This window comes from Drosophila sechellia, chromosome X, assembly GCF_004382195.2.
Source record: "Drosophila sechellia strain sech25 chromosome X, ASM438219v1, whole genome shotgun sequence".
NCBI classification, from domain to species: domain Eukaryota; kingdom Metazoa; phylum Arthropoda; class Insecta; order Diptera; family Drosophilidae; genus Drosophila; species Drosophila sechellia.
In genome coordinates this window covers 15,274,900-15,291,789 of record NC_045954.1, presented here as the reverse complement: position 1 = coordinate 15,291,789, position 16,890 = coordinate 15,274,900, and the positions used below count along the sequence as shown (strand labels likewise).

At 44.0% G+C, this 16,890-nt stretch overlaps 1 protein-coding gene across 5 annotated transcripts in view; it reads left to right on the top strand.

The window, feature by feature from the left end:
- The window catches only part of LOC6620374 (merozoite surface antigen 2, allelic form 4), a 94,860-nt gene that overhangs the window by 70,891 nt on the left and 7,079 nt on the right, over positions 1-16,890 (top strand). The window contains exons 3-16 of one of the 5 annotated variants that reach the window (XM_032724767.1): positions 6,508-6,552; positions 9,260-9,395; positions 9,606-9,809; positions 10,700-10,807; positions 10,907-11,047; positions 11,110-11,262; positions 11,376-11,506; positions 11,601-11,684; positions 12,142-12,295; positions 12,364-12,764; positions 12,879-13,220; positions 13,302-13,521; positions 14,818-14,940; positions 15,480-16,858. In XM_032724767.1, the coding sequence (XP_032580658.1) occupies positions 6,508-6,552; positions 9,260-9,395; positions 9,606-9,809; positions 10,700-10,807; positions 10,907-11,047; positions 11,110-11,262; positions 11,376-11,506; positions 11,601-11,684; positions 12,142-12,295; positions 12,364-12,764; positions 12,879-13,220; positions 13,302-13,521; positions 14,818-14,940; positions 15,480-16,858 (3,621 nt within the window). Of the gene's footprint in view, positions 1-1,637; positions 2,219-2,365; positions 6,553-9,259; positions 9,396-9,605; positions 9,810-10,699; positions 10,808-10,906; positions 11,048-11,109; positions 11,263-11,375; positions 11,507-11,600; positions 11,685-12,141; positions 12,296-12,363; positions 12,765-12,878; positions 13,221-13,301; positions 13,522-14,733; positions 14,941-15,479; positions 16,859-16,890 lie in introns of those variants that run through there. The other 4 variants (XM_032724769.1, XM_032724768.1, XM_032724766.1 and 1 more) reach the window with 4 other exon arrangements.

Genomic DNA, 16,890 nt, shown 5'->3' with positions numbered 1-16,890 from the left:
CCGTATCCGTAAGACAAGGACGAGCAGAATGCGAAAGAATGAAAAGCAGCAACAATAGGCCCGATTCAATTAAATGAAATTACCAATTAGCAAGTCGTCCCCTTCTTCGCCACCCGAATATCCATCTACGTCCATGCGAATCCTTGCGGTCGGTACCAAAGGCCTGGCATTGCGAAATGGGAATTGAAATCTGAATGGGAATGTGAATGCGAATGCGGATGGAACTTCAAAAGTTTCCAGTTTGGGTTTTGGTTAATCAAATCAGGAGTCTTAGATGCGACAAAAAGAAGCTCGATACAAGGACACTGCGTTTCATTGCTGTAGGGCGAACAGAGCTTACTCAATTTTCATAAGCTATTATTCAAAATTGATAATATAAATAATTAATACATATTACCTGTATGTATTTCCCATGGAAATAATCAAATGATGATTTTATAATTATTATTACAGCACACAAAACTAAGAAGTGTACGCTTGCCTTACAGTTTTGAAACGCACTGTCCAGGCAGTCGATTACAAGTAAATGTTGAGACTGTGGTTTCAAATTTTTCTTGCTTTTGCAGTTGAATGGAGCTGTCACTCAGACAGAGACACTCTCACACACACACACTCAAAACTTTTGTTTGTGTTTATTGTGCCATTGTGGTGGCAAAAAGGAAATTAGCAATGACAATTAGCCGCGATTGCCCATGTCCTTGCTGCCTATGCAAGTGTGTGTGTGTGTGTCGAAGTGTCACAGTGTCAGGCTGTCGGGGTGTATGTGTGTGTACATGATTTCATTAATTAACTCGACCCAGGCAAACAAAGGCGACGGAAGACGGAAGGCGGTTGTAAGAGGACGAGCCGCCTTCCCGGGGGACAGAAGTTGACAACTCTTTGGCCTAATGGGCCCTCGCCGGTCGGAGCTAATCTTCGGGCACACGAATCCACTCAGCGCCACTCTCCAGAACGAAACCATGAAACCATGAACCACCACAACCACACTGAGCCACGGCTGCCACTTCCAGAATGCTAATGTGCCGCCAGGACAAACAATTTAATCAAGAGCATAAACCGAGTCACATTCCCCCGAAAAAGAGTTCTAAAGTAATCCAATTCGCTTTCATTTCGTCGTGTTCATGCTGTTTTGTATTTTACAAAATGTTAACCACACTCTTGCCCTTACAACCATAAAAACACTTCTTTTCAAAAATATTGTCTTATTACAAATCGTATAGCATTTATCATAAAATTAAAGAAAACAAGAGAGAATACTATAGTCGAGTTTCCCGACTATCAGATACCCGATACTCAGCTAGTGCGAGTAGCATATCTATAGATATTGGGTAATAAAATGAGACGGACAGATCGATTGATTGATCCTGATCAAGAATATACATGCACTTTATATGGTCGAAACCGCTTTCTTTTCTACGATTCTACGAGTAACGGGTATATGGTCGAAACCGAGTAACGAGTAACGGGTATAAAAATATACAGAGATACATATTTAAACTACATTTGTTACAAATAGTTTGAATGAAAAGTGGCAGCCGTGGGTCGATTCCCCTCGCAAATTCGCATGTTATAATCAGAGTATCCATCCACTTCTCTCATCGCTCGATCGGATCATGAACATATATATACATATATAGATCCGGCAGCTCGTCGCTAACCAGTGGGCAACTGCACCACTGTGGCTGCACCACCACCACTAGTTTAAGGTATACTGAGAGGGATAGACTTATACGGACGCCGGCACAACCGCATCCACATCCGCATACGCATCCGCATCCGTATCCGCATCCGCACCAGGCCCGTCAGCGGCGCCAGGTGCGCCTCCATGTGAACAGTCCGTCCTCCGACCAGAGCGCCAGCACGCCGGTGGGTCACAGGCCATTGCCAGCGATGAAGACCCTCTCCTCGTTCATCAGCGAGCATCCCGAGGAGCTTGTGGCGGCGGAGGATCAGGCCCGGAGTGGCGCCTTCGCCACCTCCTCGGCATCCGCATCCGCCACTGCCAATGCCTCCAATGGCCAGCAGCAGACAACGAAGTGGAAGAGCCTGCGGGCCGTGATGGCCTACTACTGCTCCCTGCGGCGCATCAAGAGGAACGTTGCCACCCACAAGTCCCCATTTCAGTGTTCCGTAATTGCGTATCCGCGTTTTGCTAGCGTTAACTAACTAAATGCACAGAGAAAAAAATATCACCTCCATTTGGTCATTTACAAAAGAACGGCTGCTTAGAATATTCTATAATCTTGAAAACGTTTTAATAATTAGAATAATAATTAGTAATTGTGTTAATTTCAAATCATTCAAAACTTTTTTCCCATCTATAAGATATATGTTTTAAAATTCTTTTTGATGTTACAAAAGTATACGTACATAGAATTTTAAAAGTAGTTAAAGGTAGTAAAAATCAAATATATTAGATTGTCGTTTTTTATAATATGGGATAGAAATATTTATATTTTTGATCATATCTCAAATAATGTTGGAGGTAGCTTATAATTGTTCAAAAAAATGTCTAGAAAATTAATTGGAATATTCTAACATTAAGATGACCATGTGGAGAGTTGTAGCTTTTTTTCTCTGTGCACCCATTTATGTATGTGTAAACTCTCTTTGCGTGCGTGAGCGTGTGTGCGAGAGAGAATCCTGACTCTTGCTATCCTCACCACCATCACCATTGAAAGCGAAGTCCACGATCCGCCCCTCGATAATCGATATTTACTAACCCACTCACTAACGCTCATCGATCGCTCGCCCTCTCTCTTTCTCTCATGCTCTCACTCTCTCGCTCTAACAACGTACTAATCCGAAAACGTAGTGTATGAACCTATGTGTAACCTAATATATAACCCATATATCATTGATGTGTAAGCGAATGCCAGACCTCTCTCAACTCAACTAAACTCTCAACTAAAACTCAACTCAAATATCGCCTGCTCGCTCGTTCGCTAAATCTATCCCACTCCCACTCTCTGCTCCAGATCTGTTTCTATCGCCCCCCACGTTCCCTCTCTCACTCTCTGACTCACTCTACAGTTAAGCCTCAATAAGTTTTCTTGTAAAACTTTTGCAAGTCTTCCGACCCAATGACCGACCCCCTTTCTTCGCACGACTTTACTCATTTAATACACCAACATTTGATGGGATTTTGCATTTATTAGCCATATGCATAAGAGATGTACGCGTGGTCGTGCAGTGGGAGGTGCCACTGTAGCCCAGCCAAATGAGGGAAAGAGGTGTCTTGGCTGGGTATACGTTTTACCACTTTCTGTTCTAGTTTCGGTTCATTTTTGGCAAAGGGCAAGTTTGCCCCAGCTAAACAAGTTGATGCCAACAGACACACACACTTACACACACTCACACACCCTCTTAAGCACACACACACTCAGAGGAACACACACATGCTTATACGCAAGGGTGTAAGAGGAACTTTTGCTTGAAAAATCTCAGCAAACAGCCAAAGTTAAAGTGGCTTTTGGCAGTGTGCGTTTGAATCGATATGTTTAAGCTGCTGACTGCAATGTAGGCGAACTTTTGACACAAATACACCAACACATACACACACAAACAAACACGTAAAGAAGATACAGTGACGTAGGCAGGGGGCTTCAAACCCACTTCCTTGCAGCACTGTATTCTCACTTGATGGATATGTAATGAACATTCCAACTGTGCTTTCTCAAGTGAATTTAAAGAGTATTGCACTCTATTACTGAGCAGGAATTTCAAGGAAATTCTGTAATTAATCCTGGTAATTCGTCCCCTCGAAAAGGACATCGCACGCCACTGGCACGGGCACCACATTGCGCCTATATGCATATGCCAATGCCACAATGTACGCCAACCACCCAGATTCTCTTTGGCATTGTGCATGCAAAATGGGAAATTGCCTTCTGACTGACAACTTACAAAGAATTTGAATTTAGAAAATTGCAAATTTATGTAGAAGCCAAGTGAACACAATACACTCAATGGTAGCCTAGAATTTATGCGCCCAGGTCCGATCGGATGTCACCATCTAGTTTTTTTCAACTTTTCTCTGTATTTTTTGGCATGCACTTGGCATCGGGCACAGTGAGGCCTCCTATATATATACCACCACCTCCCCGTAGCCTGCTTCCGTATGTTTCCCTAGTAGTGTGCTTGAGTAATTCCCTTACAAGCAACTTTGATTCGCAATCAAATTCATTTGTTCGATTCCGGCAATTGTGTTTTGATTTGCAAGCACTTGAAATGCGGCTCACATCCGGTGGCGTCGTCCGATATTTTCGTCTTTATTGCATTGTCAGCAGCCCAAGTTGCTCATTAACTGGGATGACCCAAATAATTGGGGTATTAGCCATGGCTAATAAGCCATCTACACGCTCGCTGGCGGTCGCAAAAAAAAAAAAAAAGAAAGAAAGAAGAATGAAATTGTAGTCGGGAAATTTACGAGCAGGAGTTTGGTTTAAGTGTCACGGAAATGTCTGTCGGTGGGTTTAAAATTTTTGCACAGCAGTTTTATGTGAGTTTTTATCAAGTTATTTGCGAGAATAATTTCCGTTCTTTTATCAAATTTATTGCAGAAATAACACATTAATTGGAAAAAAAAAGAATACGTTATTAATGCTTAACGCTAGTCACTTTAGATTTATTTTGCATAAGAGTTAATAGAAAGAACTGGAATTTTTGATGCATAATAAATAAAACAATTTAGTAAACCATCAAGAAAATATTAATTATACAAATTTAAAATGTATTTTTATGCCTGTGCATCGAACCTCATTAAATCATATTAAGTAAATACCTTTAAATTCATAGTGCGTTCATAATGGCGAAAATGTCCTTATATAAATTCAAAAAGAGTATCAGTCACAACTTGATTTATGTACTTGAGAACTTTCCGTCCACAATTACTTTGAGCGCATCCTTAGATTTCCGTGACATCCTGACACGTTTTAAGATCCAGCTGGCTGGCGAAAAGTGTAGCATACTTTTGTGGGGTGCCAAGTGTCCCCAGGCGGTTATAAATTTATCCCCATCAGGCATCAGTGGTAATGGTAAGGGGTGTTGTTTTGGGAAAGAAAGGTGGTGGAAGGAGCAGGGGGAACTGGAGAACGTTGGCCAAATGACTTGACGCAATTTCTCAATTCTTATTTCATCCGCCATGTGCGCCCAGTCAGTTTGGTTTAGCATTCCAAGCGGTCACGGCCTGCGGGTTGATGGCCACAAAAACCGATAACCGAGAACAGGGAACCGGGAAACGAGAAGCGAAAACCGAAAACTGCAAACCAAACCATTGACCAAAAGCAGGCAACTCAGATACGAGAATCGAGGCAGAGGCGTTAATTGAAATCCGGCTTAGGAACCAACCGAATCGCCGGTTAACCCGAGGCGGCCCCAAATCGGACATCATGCAGCCATTAAACAATAACACTTTTAGCCAACCACATATGGGTTAACAAACACACATATGTACACACGTGCACACATACACGCGCGCGTTGGACAAACAGGCGAGTCCTTTAACATTTCGCTGGATGATTTGTGGTGCAATAAAGAATGCCATTTAATACCGGGCCCAGCTCTTTAGCCTTTTCGAACCCGATTCCCAACCCGAATCGCATCGCAACGACTCGAATGGCATGGAATCGAATCGAATCGAATCAAAACGGATCCAGTCGAGAAACGGGGAATTGGCAAGCGCCAAAACTAACAAGCTCATTCTCAATTTATATTAAATCGAAAGTTCACAAATGGTTCAGCTGACCCCAAAAACAACAATGGGGTCATCCACAGATATACGCACACACGTCCACGCATCTCTCTACATACATACACATATGTATATTCAATGGCCCATTAGGAGGGGGCTCTTGGTATTTGGGGTTACAAATAAATGAGTCTATTGATTAAAGGTTAGAAACGGGATTCAAACTGAAAATATGAAATATTTTGTAAAATTGTGTAGGTTTTTTAATCATTCGAAGGGTTAGCTATTATCGAGAAACAATTATGAAATGAGTTATAACGAACTTCACTACCATAACTAAAACCCCTTTTTAACAAATTCCTGCGGGCGCCACTGTGTGTAGGTATTATGTTTAGTATAGAGAGACTATAGAGCGGGGCAATCTTATCGTGCAGCAAGCCTTTTTTCCGCTTGGCTTGGGATGGACAGTGATGGGTTAAAAGGGAGCCCGTATCACCCAGTTCCATGCATATGTATATGTGTATGTGTGTGTGTGTGCCTCCATATCTGTGTGTTCCTGCGTCTCTCTCACTCTCACCCACACCGCCCCTCTCGCTTACTCCCTCTCTCTCTGCCTCTGTCTCTGTCTATTGGACTTTTTGCCAAATCTATTTCTATCGAATTCTCTTTACTATTGCCTCCTCGAAAACATTACAATACAAAATGAATACAAAACGATAATATGTTAAACAACAACCAAAAATAATGAACAAAAATAAAAGTACAAAAGAAACAGCAAGAAACAAAAAGAAAATGAAATACTTTCGAAACTCGTTTAGGAAATCGCGTATCGGAGATGGAGCTTCAGATCCAGATTCCGATTGGTAAGTTTATTCTCTTGCGTTCCTTATGATTTCTCGGTTTTGTCTCTGCACACCAATACGCAAACACGGAACACACACACAGACACAAAGAAACAAATGACACACACACGCATACTTACACTCACACACACACACAAGCATAGCTTTGTTCTGCTTTTGATTTGATTATGATGATGATGGTCATGCTGTTATTGATGATGATAATGACAATGATCGGCATGTGCGCGCTTTGCATTTGAATAGGCCGCAAAAACAGCAAGACACATAAAGCATATAGTTAGAAGCAACAACATACATATATAGTACATATAAACAATAGAGTAGGGTTTTGGCGTTTTGCGAAGTGCGGAGTTTCCAAGACCGCAGCTCCACTGCAACACCAGCACCACCACCACCACCACCACCACCACCACACCGACTTTGGGCCGAAGATTCGGCAGCAGTAATACCCTGTAAAAAGCCACAACACTTCGTAGGGCGGATATACACCCACCCAAACATCCAGTGAACAGGCACACACACACCTATACACCCACACCCACACCTATACACCCACACTGACGGCAACCACACCTATAGCTATCATTGTTTTCCTTTGATTTGTCTTTCGTTTAGCTAACTGCATTGCTACCAAATCGCTTTCGTTTTTCGTACCTCATCGTGTACCACACGACGTATGCGTAATAATTTAGCCACCGCTGTAAATAGACCAATGAAACTAGCTAAATCAAAATAAACAAAAAAAAAAACGTAAAAGAAAAAACCGAAATTAAAACTAAGCAAACCCTAAACGATAAAAACAAAGTACCAAACAAAATACAAAACATTTATCCCGTAGCCTGGCATTTGATATGCTGAATGCGAATAATAATTGTGCATAAATTAAGCCCAACCAAAATCAATTAACGCATCAGCAACATCCCCAAAATCGAACTGTACATAAGCAATGTATATATATATATATATATATATAGAGCCACATCCATTGTGTACATCATGCAAATAAACACCTAGTACTAGATGCTATAGCAGAACAGACGATTGAATGGCGACCCTGAGCGGCTTGAGCAAAAGTTTAAAGTGGTAAAACCTGATCCCTTTCCCCGAACATCCTCTCCAGAAATTCCCCCTCCACGTAGTCGTACGATAGTTCTAGATCGAGTTCGTATATACTCGTAGTGTGTAGCTATGCTCTTGCCAAACTGAATGTAATAAAAAGTAATGCCAAATTTCACCTTCATCGTTGGTCCGTCCGTTTTCAACAATCGTTATTGATTGATGGCGCCACAGCTTACCGTATTCAGCTCTTTAAGCTTTATAAATGATTTCTGGACTTTAAACGTGATTAATGTACATAGGTTTTCAGAGCTCAACACGAGCACTGAAATGCTACTGGCGTTTTGGTATCACTTGTTTGGCTGCCTAAGAGTATGCAATGTTATTTTTAAACTTCAATTGTCCGTTTGAGCTTCTTGAAACATTTTTCACTGCATACTTTTGCACACCTACAATTTGATTTCATTGAGTGCCCACATTATTGCAACTTTAGGGTGTATTAATCTGCCATAAAATATGTACATACATACACGAACTGAGAGCGTACATATTTTAAGTGCTTCAAGTGTTGCGGAACAGATTTAAATAAATTATATATTCATTCTATCAAGTTTGCAAGAGTACCCCAAGCTTCGGATTGCCGGAGAAAACGTACTTTTCGGTTCTTTTAATTTCTTTTTAATTGTGAGAAACTTTTCAGTTTCAGTCGAGAAAAGCTCACCTGGCAGACAATTTAACACTTTTCGCCCGAGGCCAAGAGCTATTTTTATCGATGGCGGAAAATTCTTGGCCACTTGAACGCCACTTCCACTTTCCTCTCCTCTCTATCTCCCCTCTCTCTCTGTCTGTTTCGCTCTGTCTGTCTCTGTCTCGCTGCGATGCTCTACTGCTGCCGCTAAATTGTTTTCCAATTGCAATTTTCCACATTTGTTGTCGATTGCATAACGCCTATGATTGTTATTTCGTTTGATTACATTTGATTCAATTCGTTTCGATTTGATTTGAGTTGATTTCGTTTGCGACTCGAACACATCTCGCTTTTCGTAGTCAGTTATTTAGATTCTAGAACTATAGCCCTATATATGTATATGTATGTAGTATATGTATTTTGCATGCACAAAGAGACCTCATCTATTTATCTCTCTCTCTATTTCCATCGTGTTTCGTTGTGCGTTTCCGTTTCCGTTCCACCTTAATATTAGCGTTACCGTTACCGTTGCGTGCGTTTGCGTTACGGTCTTTTGGGTTCTCCCATGAATGTTTGTCTTGCCACTAAGTATGCGTAACCATAGCCGTAATCCGTACTATGTAACCCGTAACCCGTAACCAGTATCCCGTAGCCCGTAACCCGTAGCCATACTTCTCCGTCATCACCAACTAGCGTATGTGTTTGATCTTTCGTGTTGCGTAAGCGATTACGTTCTATGAAAAGAAATAAATAAATAAATAACTAGCACCCGAGTGACGTGAGCGCACGCTTTACTGTAATGATCTTTTTAGTTGCGCTCCCCTTAAAACCCCTCTTAAGTCGCCCCAAACTTTAGTCATTAGCTACCGTAGTTCGTTGTGTGAGACAATACCTTTGCGAAATAGGTTCTCCGAATATCCGCATCTAATCGATTTCCATCTTCCACGTGCCACAAAAAAACAGGACACGATCGAACCAGCGTTGGATGAAGCTGCGCACCACCGTGCAGATTTCATCGGCGATACAGAAGAAACCACCGCTCAAGCGCGAAGACTCCTTCCTGAAGCGTTTCTCGACTAGACAGATACCCGAAACACAGGTAATTCATATATTTCCAATTCTTCATGGGCAAAATGTATAGAAAAATAATTAAATTTAATATTAAACTGTTCGAAAGTATGCAACAAAATGTGTCCGGAAATCAGCTACATTTCGTTACTATTTGCACAGCATTCTTTGTGCATTATTGATTATAGATATATTTGTATATAATATTAACAATATGTGTAATCTTTTTTTTCAATAATAGGAAACTGTTGAAGATACGGGTTCAGAAAGTGCCTCTGGTGACGTCGACAAGAGTGTTAAACGACGGCGACGCTATCTGCAGAAACGACGATCCGTTGTTAATCCAGATGAAAATTTTTACTTCTATTGGTTAATGATGTTAACTGTATGTGTTCTATATAATCTATGGACCCTAATTGTGAGGCAGAGCTTTCCTGAACTGCAGGTGAGTTTTCTTTATTATTTTCTCGTTTTCTTTAGTTTTTCCCTTTTTTGTTAGCTGTTTATCTTGGGTGTGTACACCTGTCACTTTCCGTTTACCACTTCCCATTTGCCCTTGAAAAGACTGCGGATAGGCCTTTGTTCGTCCTTTGCGTAAGGCGACACCCTTTTGTCATTATGCCCAAAAGAGTTGGTTGTAATGGAGTTGGGTCGCCGTGGCCCATATAATGACCCCCACTTCGGACGAGGTGTTTGAGAGAGAGGGGGTAGAGCATCAGTGGGTCGGTCAACTGTCCGAAAAAATACTTATCCGCCTTTTTATCTGTTTGCTCCCGTTCTTTGCCTTGTAATGACTCAATTATAAGACACGCAGTTTGGCCTGGGCAAATGTTTGTTTATGGCCCAGTTAGCTGGTGTTTGTCATCAGATTAGAACCGGCTATGGTCGGGCAAACAAAAGTCGACTGTGTTGACCTTTAACCCGGCCACAAAAACCTCATCCTGTTTTAAGCCCGCACATTTGCAATTGTCAACTGCATTCCCCATTTTAATTGCCCTTGACCTGGCCATAAAAATAGGCGCACAGTTGGCCCGTAGAAAGGTCCTTTTGCACTTAATGCGACTTTGTGCTGTGTTATGCACAGAAAACAATTGCGGAGTAACTACTAGTATTGATTTGATTTTACAAAAGTTACGTGGCTCTGAGCTTAAAATTAGATCATAGATCATGTTCAATTACCAGTTGAACAACTAACATTGGTTTTAGCTTAGAAAAGTTTCGAGGGCTCGCAGCTATTTTTATTTACTCTTTTAATATATGTATAGACTTAGCCACCATGTGTAACTAACTCGCCATTTTGCTCTGTGTACTTGCTGCTGCATTATTTTTGGCTAGCAATCTGTGCCCACGTTTTGGCTCATCTGCGATTCGATGACAGATGTTGTATTTATCCTAGATATAATAGTTCAATTACGCACAGGCTATCTGGAGCAGGGCCTAATGGTGAGTATCTGGATGATAGGAAGCTTGGATCCTTGGAACCTTGGAGCCTTGGAACAATGGAGCATTGGAACCTTTAAACTATCTCCTGATTCATTCTAGGTATACGACGACAGGAAGCTGGCCTGTCACTACGTTCACTCGCGCGACTTTATCTTCGATATGATAGCGCTGATACCATTGGATTTGCTGCAGCTCAAGATGGGCACACATCCGCTCTTGCGTTTTACGCGCTTTTTTAAAGTCAGTTAATCGGAGATGTTGAGCATTATTAATGTGCGTACTAATTTGACGACCTTTTGCAGGTTTATCGATCTGTGAGATTTTATTACATCGTAGAAAGTAGAACAGTTTGGCCAAATTTATGGCGCGTTGTTAACCTAATTCATATCCTGTTAATACTGGCACACTGGTTCGGTTGTTTCTATTTTTTACTCTCCGAGGCGGAGGGCTTTCAGGTGCGTACACAAAAATAAAATAAAATAACTAAATTTAAATATATGCACAACTTAACTTTGAACCAACTAAATGAATGAATCATAAATATACCTGATTTATCCTGAAATCCCAGGGCGACTGGGTGTATCCGTATCGACCCGGGGACTACGCCACCCTAACGCGAAAGTATCTGGGCAGCCTGTACTGGTCGACCCTGACACTGACCACCATTGGGGATCTGCCCACGCCCGAAACGAATGCAGAGTGAGTAAGAATTACTAAAGATATAGTATATATAGTATATGGCTATTTGGGTGGGTTTCTGCTCTTACTTTTAACTACCAATTTCACCAATCAGACCGAACTTTTCGGTGGACGGCCCACGTTCAATTCCGCGGCGTGGCATTAAATCGCGCTTACTTCAATTTGGCTCTAGTTATGGGTACGATCATTATCAATATTGAACTTTGTGTTTCATTAGCAAGCAAGGTCAATCAAATTCAGCGAATATCATGCAACTTGTTTGGGGGCTGTCCACCGATTCGTCTGCCTTGGTGTTTACAATTTTCTAGTATCTGAATATATCTGTTGCATATTGCCACGAAATAAGAGTTTGGCATCAAAGTTTTCGAAAGCGTGCGACAGCCTAGAACAGTTCCATTGATATTTGTCTACCAAATTTATCTGCAAGGATTTCAAATAGTTTTTGTTTTGAAACATAATCTCAAGCTTTCGAAAACTTTGATTGAGCTTGCAAAAAGTGCTTCTTCAAGGCAAAGATGAAATGAGTGGCTTTTATAAAGCTAAATACATTGAGCCACCCTATTTCTCTCCGCCACGAGTTTGGATTACATGTGCCCAGCTAATTGATTGCCACTCCCTGAATTGCTCCTTCGCAGATATATTTTTACGATCGTTAGCTATTTGATTGGTGTTTTTATCTTCGCCACCATTGTGGGCCAAGTGGGCAATGTGATAACGAACCGCAATGCGAATCGCCTGGAGTTCGAGCGCCTGCTGGATGGGGCCAAGACCTATATGCGGCACCACAAGGTGAGTTTGGCGCCATCTCCATGGCCAGTCCAACTAATGTGCCGCCTCATCCGGGCCAATCCCTTTAGGTGCCCGGAGGGATGAAGCGGCGCGTGCTGCGGTGGTACGACTACAGCTGGTCCCGCGGCAGGATACAGGGTGGCGGTGACATCAATACCGCACTGGGCCTCCTGCCCGACAAGCTGAAAACCGAATTGGCCTTACATGTCAACCTGAGCGTGCTGAAGAAGGTGACCATATTCCAAGAGTGCCAGCCCGAGTTCCTCCACGATCTCGTGCTCAAGATGAAGGCCTACATCTTTACGCCGGGCGACTCCATTTGCCGAAAGGGCGAGGTGGCTCGCGAAATGTTCATCATTGCCGATGGCATCCTGGAGGTGCTGAGCGAGACGGGCAAGGTCCTGACCACCATGAAGGCTGGTGATTTTTTTGGCGAAATCGGCATCCTCAATCTGGACGGGCTTAACAAGTGAGTGGGGGCGGGAGCACCTAGAAATGGAGAAAATAACATACCCAATGCTTAACTAACTAACTGAGTTGCGGTACAAACAAGAGTTTTACTTATTCAATGCGTACTTTGCAGACGCACAGCGGATGTGCGCTCCGTGGGCTACTCGGAGCTCTTCTCTCTGTCCCGCGAGGATGTCCTGGCGGCCATGAAGGACTACCCCGATGCCCAGGAGATCCTGCAGACCCTGGGCCGCAAGCGGCTAATGGAGGTGCGCTGCGTGAACAAGAAGTACGCCAAGGCGCAGAGTGACAAGGAGGCGGCGGCCTATGCGGCAGCTCATCCGCACCACCATCAGAGCCACCACCAGGGTCAGGTGCACCAGAGCGACAGCAGCGAGAACAGTGCCTCCAAGAAGATCGTGGACAAGCTGAAGCACGACGTCAAGGGATTCCGCAACGTGCTGAAGAAGTCCAGGTGAGTACAAGATTGGCTTAAAGTCGGGCAAATGCGATGTGCTTCAATTTCAAATGGAAATTATGCATTATTCTCCCCCAGGACCTCGCGCAAAAGCGATGAATCCCTGGAGATGCAGCCGCTGCACAACACCTCGCCGCGCGGAAGCAAGATCCTGCTGAAGCGCATGTCGCGCGTTCGATCGGACGAAAAGGATGCGGATAGCGCCGAGGCCAAGGACGAGTTGCACGACAAGACGCCCAGCCCGATTGGGGCGGGATTGCCATTGCTGCAGCGCCTCCGGCTCCTCAAGGAGAAGCAGGTGAGTTGGCCAGGCCGGGCCTGGGATGGGAAGCCATTCCAGTCGCATCGACATCGCCACCCACCTGCGGCCAGAAGCCACACAGCCACAGCCACAGTTACAACCACCGAGTCACCGGAAACCACACAGCTCTTTTGGTTTTTTGTTATTTTTCGTTTCACTTTCATTTCTTTTACTCACCCACTTCACCTTTTGCTCGACTTGGTTTTCCACACCCACATCCAGAGTCACCAAGAGCCACGACCGCGCCCACAACCGCCCACTCCCACACCCACTTGCCACCCACAAGGCTTTAAATGGTTTTTCGCCACAAGCAGACAAACAGAGCGTTGAATGAAGAGCTTGACAAATGGAAAAACAAACCAACACGCCCACAAAAACACAAACATCCTAATGGAAAACGGTCTGAAGCCTGTTGTATCTGACATACCGATTACTTACAGTCCCACCGCCACCATCACCACCCACAAGCCACCCAATCACCCAACCACCCACACTTGCATATGTGTACAATGTTTCGACTCCATAATGTAATGCAGTTTGTACAAGTTGTTAGTGCACCTTCAGATAAATCCACCCAAGATAAATGTGCTAGTTCCAAAGATCTTAATTATTGCAATCGAGCACGTAACGCAATTCAAGCTAACTATATCTAATAGCAAACTATACAGATGACATTATATAGAACTGGAGCAGGACAGTCAGTTTTCCAACTTTTGGGAACTTTTAGAAAATAATAAATATTTACAATTTGAAAAGTGATCCGTAATTAGATGCTTTCCAAATGAATTGGCAAACTTCGAAATTTTTCGTACAATTTTTTACCACTAATCTCTAATTTTTAGGAAAATATATACTAGATTAGTCTATAAAGGTCGCCTGTTCTCTGTAAATCCTTGTAAAAACAACTCGTGAGCTTATTTAGATGCTTTCAATAGTCCCCCTGCTTTCGCTTAGTAAACAAGAACATATATACTTTTAATTTACAGATGAAACAAACAAGCAAATACAGAGAAAAAAAAAGAAATAAATCAAAGATACACCATCGCTGACATTGCCCACTTAAGTCATGAGTTCGTTTGCATTTATCATTTGATTTTGGTTTAGCTTTCGAAATGATTAACGCCCGATCCAGATAAATTCGTGTTGTATGTAATTATCCCCAGCTCCTAAACAGTAGTTTTGTATGTGTCTTTATGTGTCTTGCACTAGGATCGCGAAGAGCGAGCTGTTAAGTCCACACCACCACAGAAATCTCCACCTCACTCACATGTAACGTGTACGTTATCGCCGCAGGAATCGATCCAGGAGGAGCCCGAACGCGAGTTCAGCGAAGGCTTTCCCCTGATCCAGCGACTCCAGCAGTTGAAAATTAAGAACGAGCCGCAGGCAAACGCCGCCGAACCCGGCGTCGTCATGGTAAAGCAAAAAAAAAAAACAAAAAAAAAATAATAATAAAGACATATCAAAATATAAAAAAATATATATAACCAGATATAGCATCCAGAACCTATAGATCTAGAAAGCATCGCGAAAGAAGCTAGGCCTTAACTTTTCCCACCTCATTGGGGGAATACTCGTCTTAAAGAACTCACTTCATGCTTAGTCTTCAAAAGTTAGACTTTAACTGGAGCTTTAGAAATTAAGCTCCTCTTAAGCTCATGTACAGTTAGAATCAGAAGAACCCTTAGATTTCTTATACAACTCAGATCTGAGTACGACAAATGGTCATCAACCAGTTCATATGAAATAACAAAAAGCCAATTATACTTGTATGTTAAGGTTACAGTGCCGGTTAAGTTTCACGTTAAGTTTCTCATGCTCCTGTTAGCAGAAACATATGTTTCAGTAACCGGAGTATGAGAATAAGCATCATTGATTAACTTTGTACCTTCTATTAATATGCCGATACATCTCTGTTTCTCTAAACGTGCACCTAACCCGATGAAATCACTTAGGTCAACACGCCGCCCAACATCAGCAGCAAAATAGATTCGCATTTCGCTGCCAGCCAGGCAGGTGCATCGCATCCTGGTACAAATGGTGGAACCATCGGCATCTCGGCGCCGGGACAATCGCTGACGGTGGCCCAGATCAAGCCCATCATGAAGGTGTCCTTCAAGCAGAAGATCCAACAGATGCAGGGTGGCGGCGGAGGATCCAGCAGTTCTCCGGGTCCAAGCACGGGAGCCATAGCCAAGAAGGAGCCACCCAAATCACTGGCTCTGGTGGCCAAGCACGCGACTTCCGAGGATCCCGTCGCCGCAACCGGATTGGGTTTGGGATCTGGTACTAGCTCTGGCATTGCCATCATATCGAAGAGGGTAGTCAAACCTCAAAGCCATAGGATGGCTACTCCGCTGCAATCCGACACGGACACCGATGGCACGCCCATCAAGCCGTGGTCCAAGCTGAAACTGGCCACTCTGATGTCCTCCAGCTACACGAGCTTAACCAACTGTTCGCCAGATGATCTGGCCTCGCCGCTGAAGAACTACTCGCTGAGCAACATACCGCAGCAGATGGAGACGCATCCGCGACCACGTCACCATAGCGCCAGAAGCAGTTCGAGATCACCGCGTCATGGACACCACCATCACCATCATCATGGCCACCACCAGCACGGACAAATTCAGGGGCCAAGCTCCACGAGCACCAACGGCTCCACGGCCAGCCAGGTGACGGCGAGCGCAAAACGAGATTGCCTACGTCTCCAGAAGCCGGAGCAGCACTTGCCCGACGGCGAACTGACCGAACTGGGCGGCAATGGACGGAGGAAGCTCTACCAAAGCGTGTTCGATCTGTCGCCGGAGTACTGCGGACTGCCGTTTGTCAAGCGATTGAAGATCCTCAATGAGCGCCAGAAGCTGGCGGAACTGGAGCGGGCACTGCAGACCCGTAGCTTTAGCTTGGACTGCTCCAAGTCCGGCCCGGATAGCAAGGTGCCCATTACGGAGTCCTTGTATCGATGCTACAGCGACACCTCCGGCATCTACTCGCAGTTCCTCAGCACGTACGAGTCAACCACCAGCTCCACTTCGGTATCCACCAATACTTCCGCCTCTGCATCGGCATCCGCCTCCGCTTCCGCCTCCGCATCGGATAGCAACTCCAGGCAGTTGCAGTACGAACCCCTGCCACTTAGTCCCGAATCGAATGAGACCATGGAGCGGCGCAAGCTGAAGAGCATACTCAAGAAACTCCAGATGGGCGGTGGTCAGCAGGAGGAGGCGGGGCCGGGCGCGGGAACGGGAGCGGTAAAGGGAACGGGGTCGAAGGTCAACTCCAGTGCCAGCCAAAAGGGGAAGGGCCTGCCGGCGGAGCCGACCTTGGAAGGGTACGTGGCTAGGCACAGTAAGCTCTTGAAGA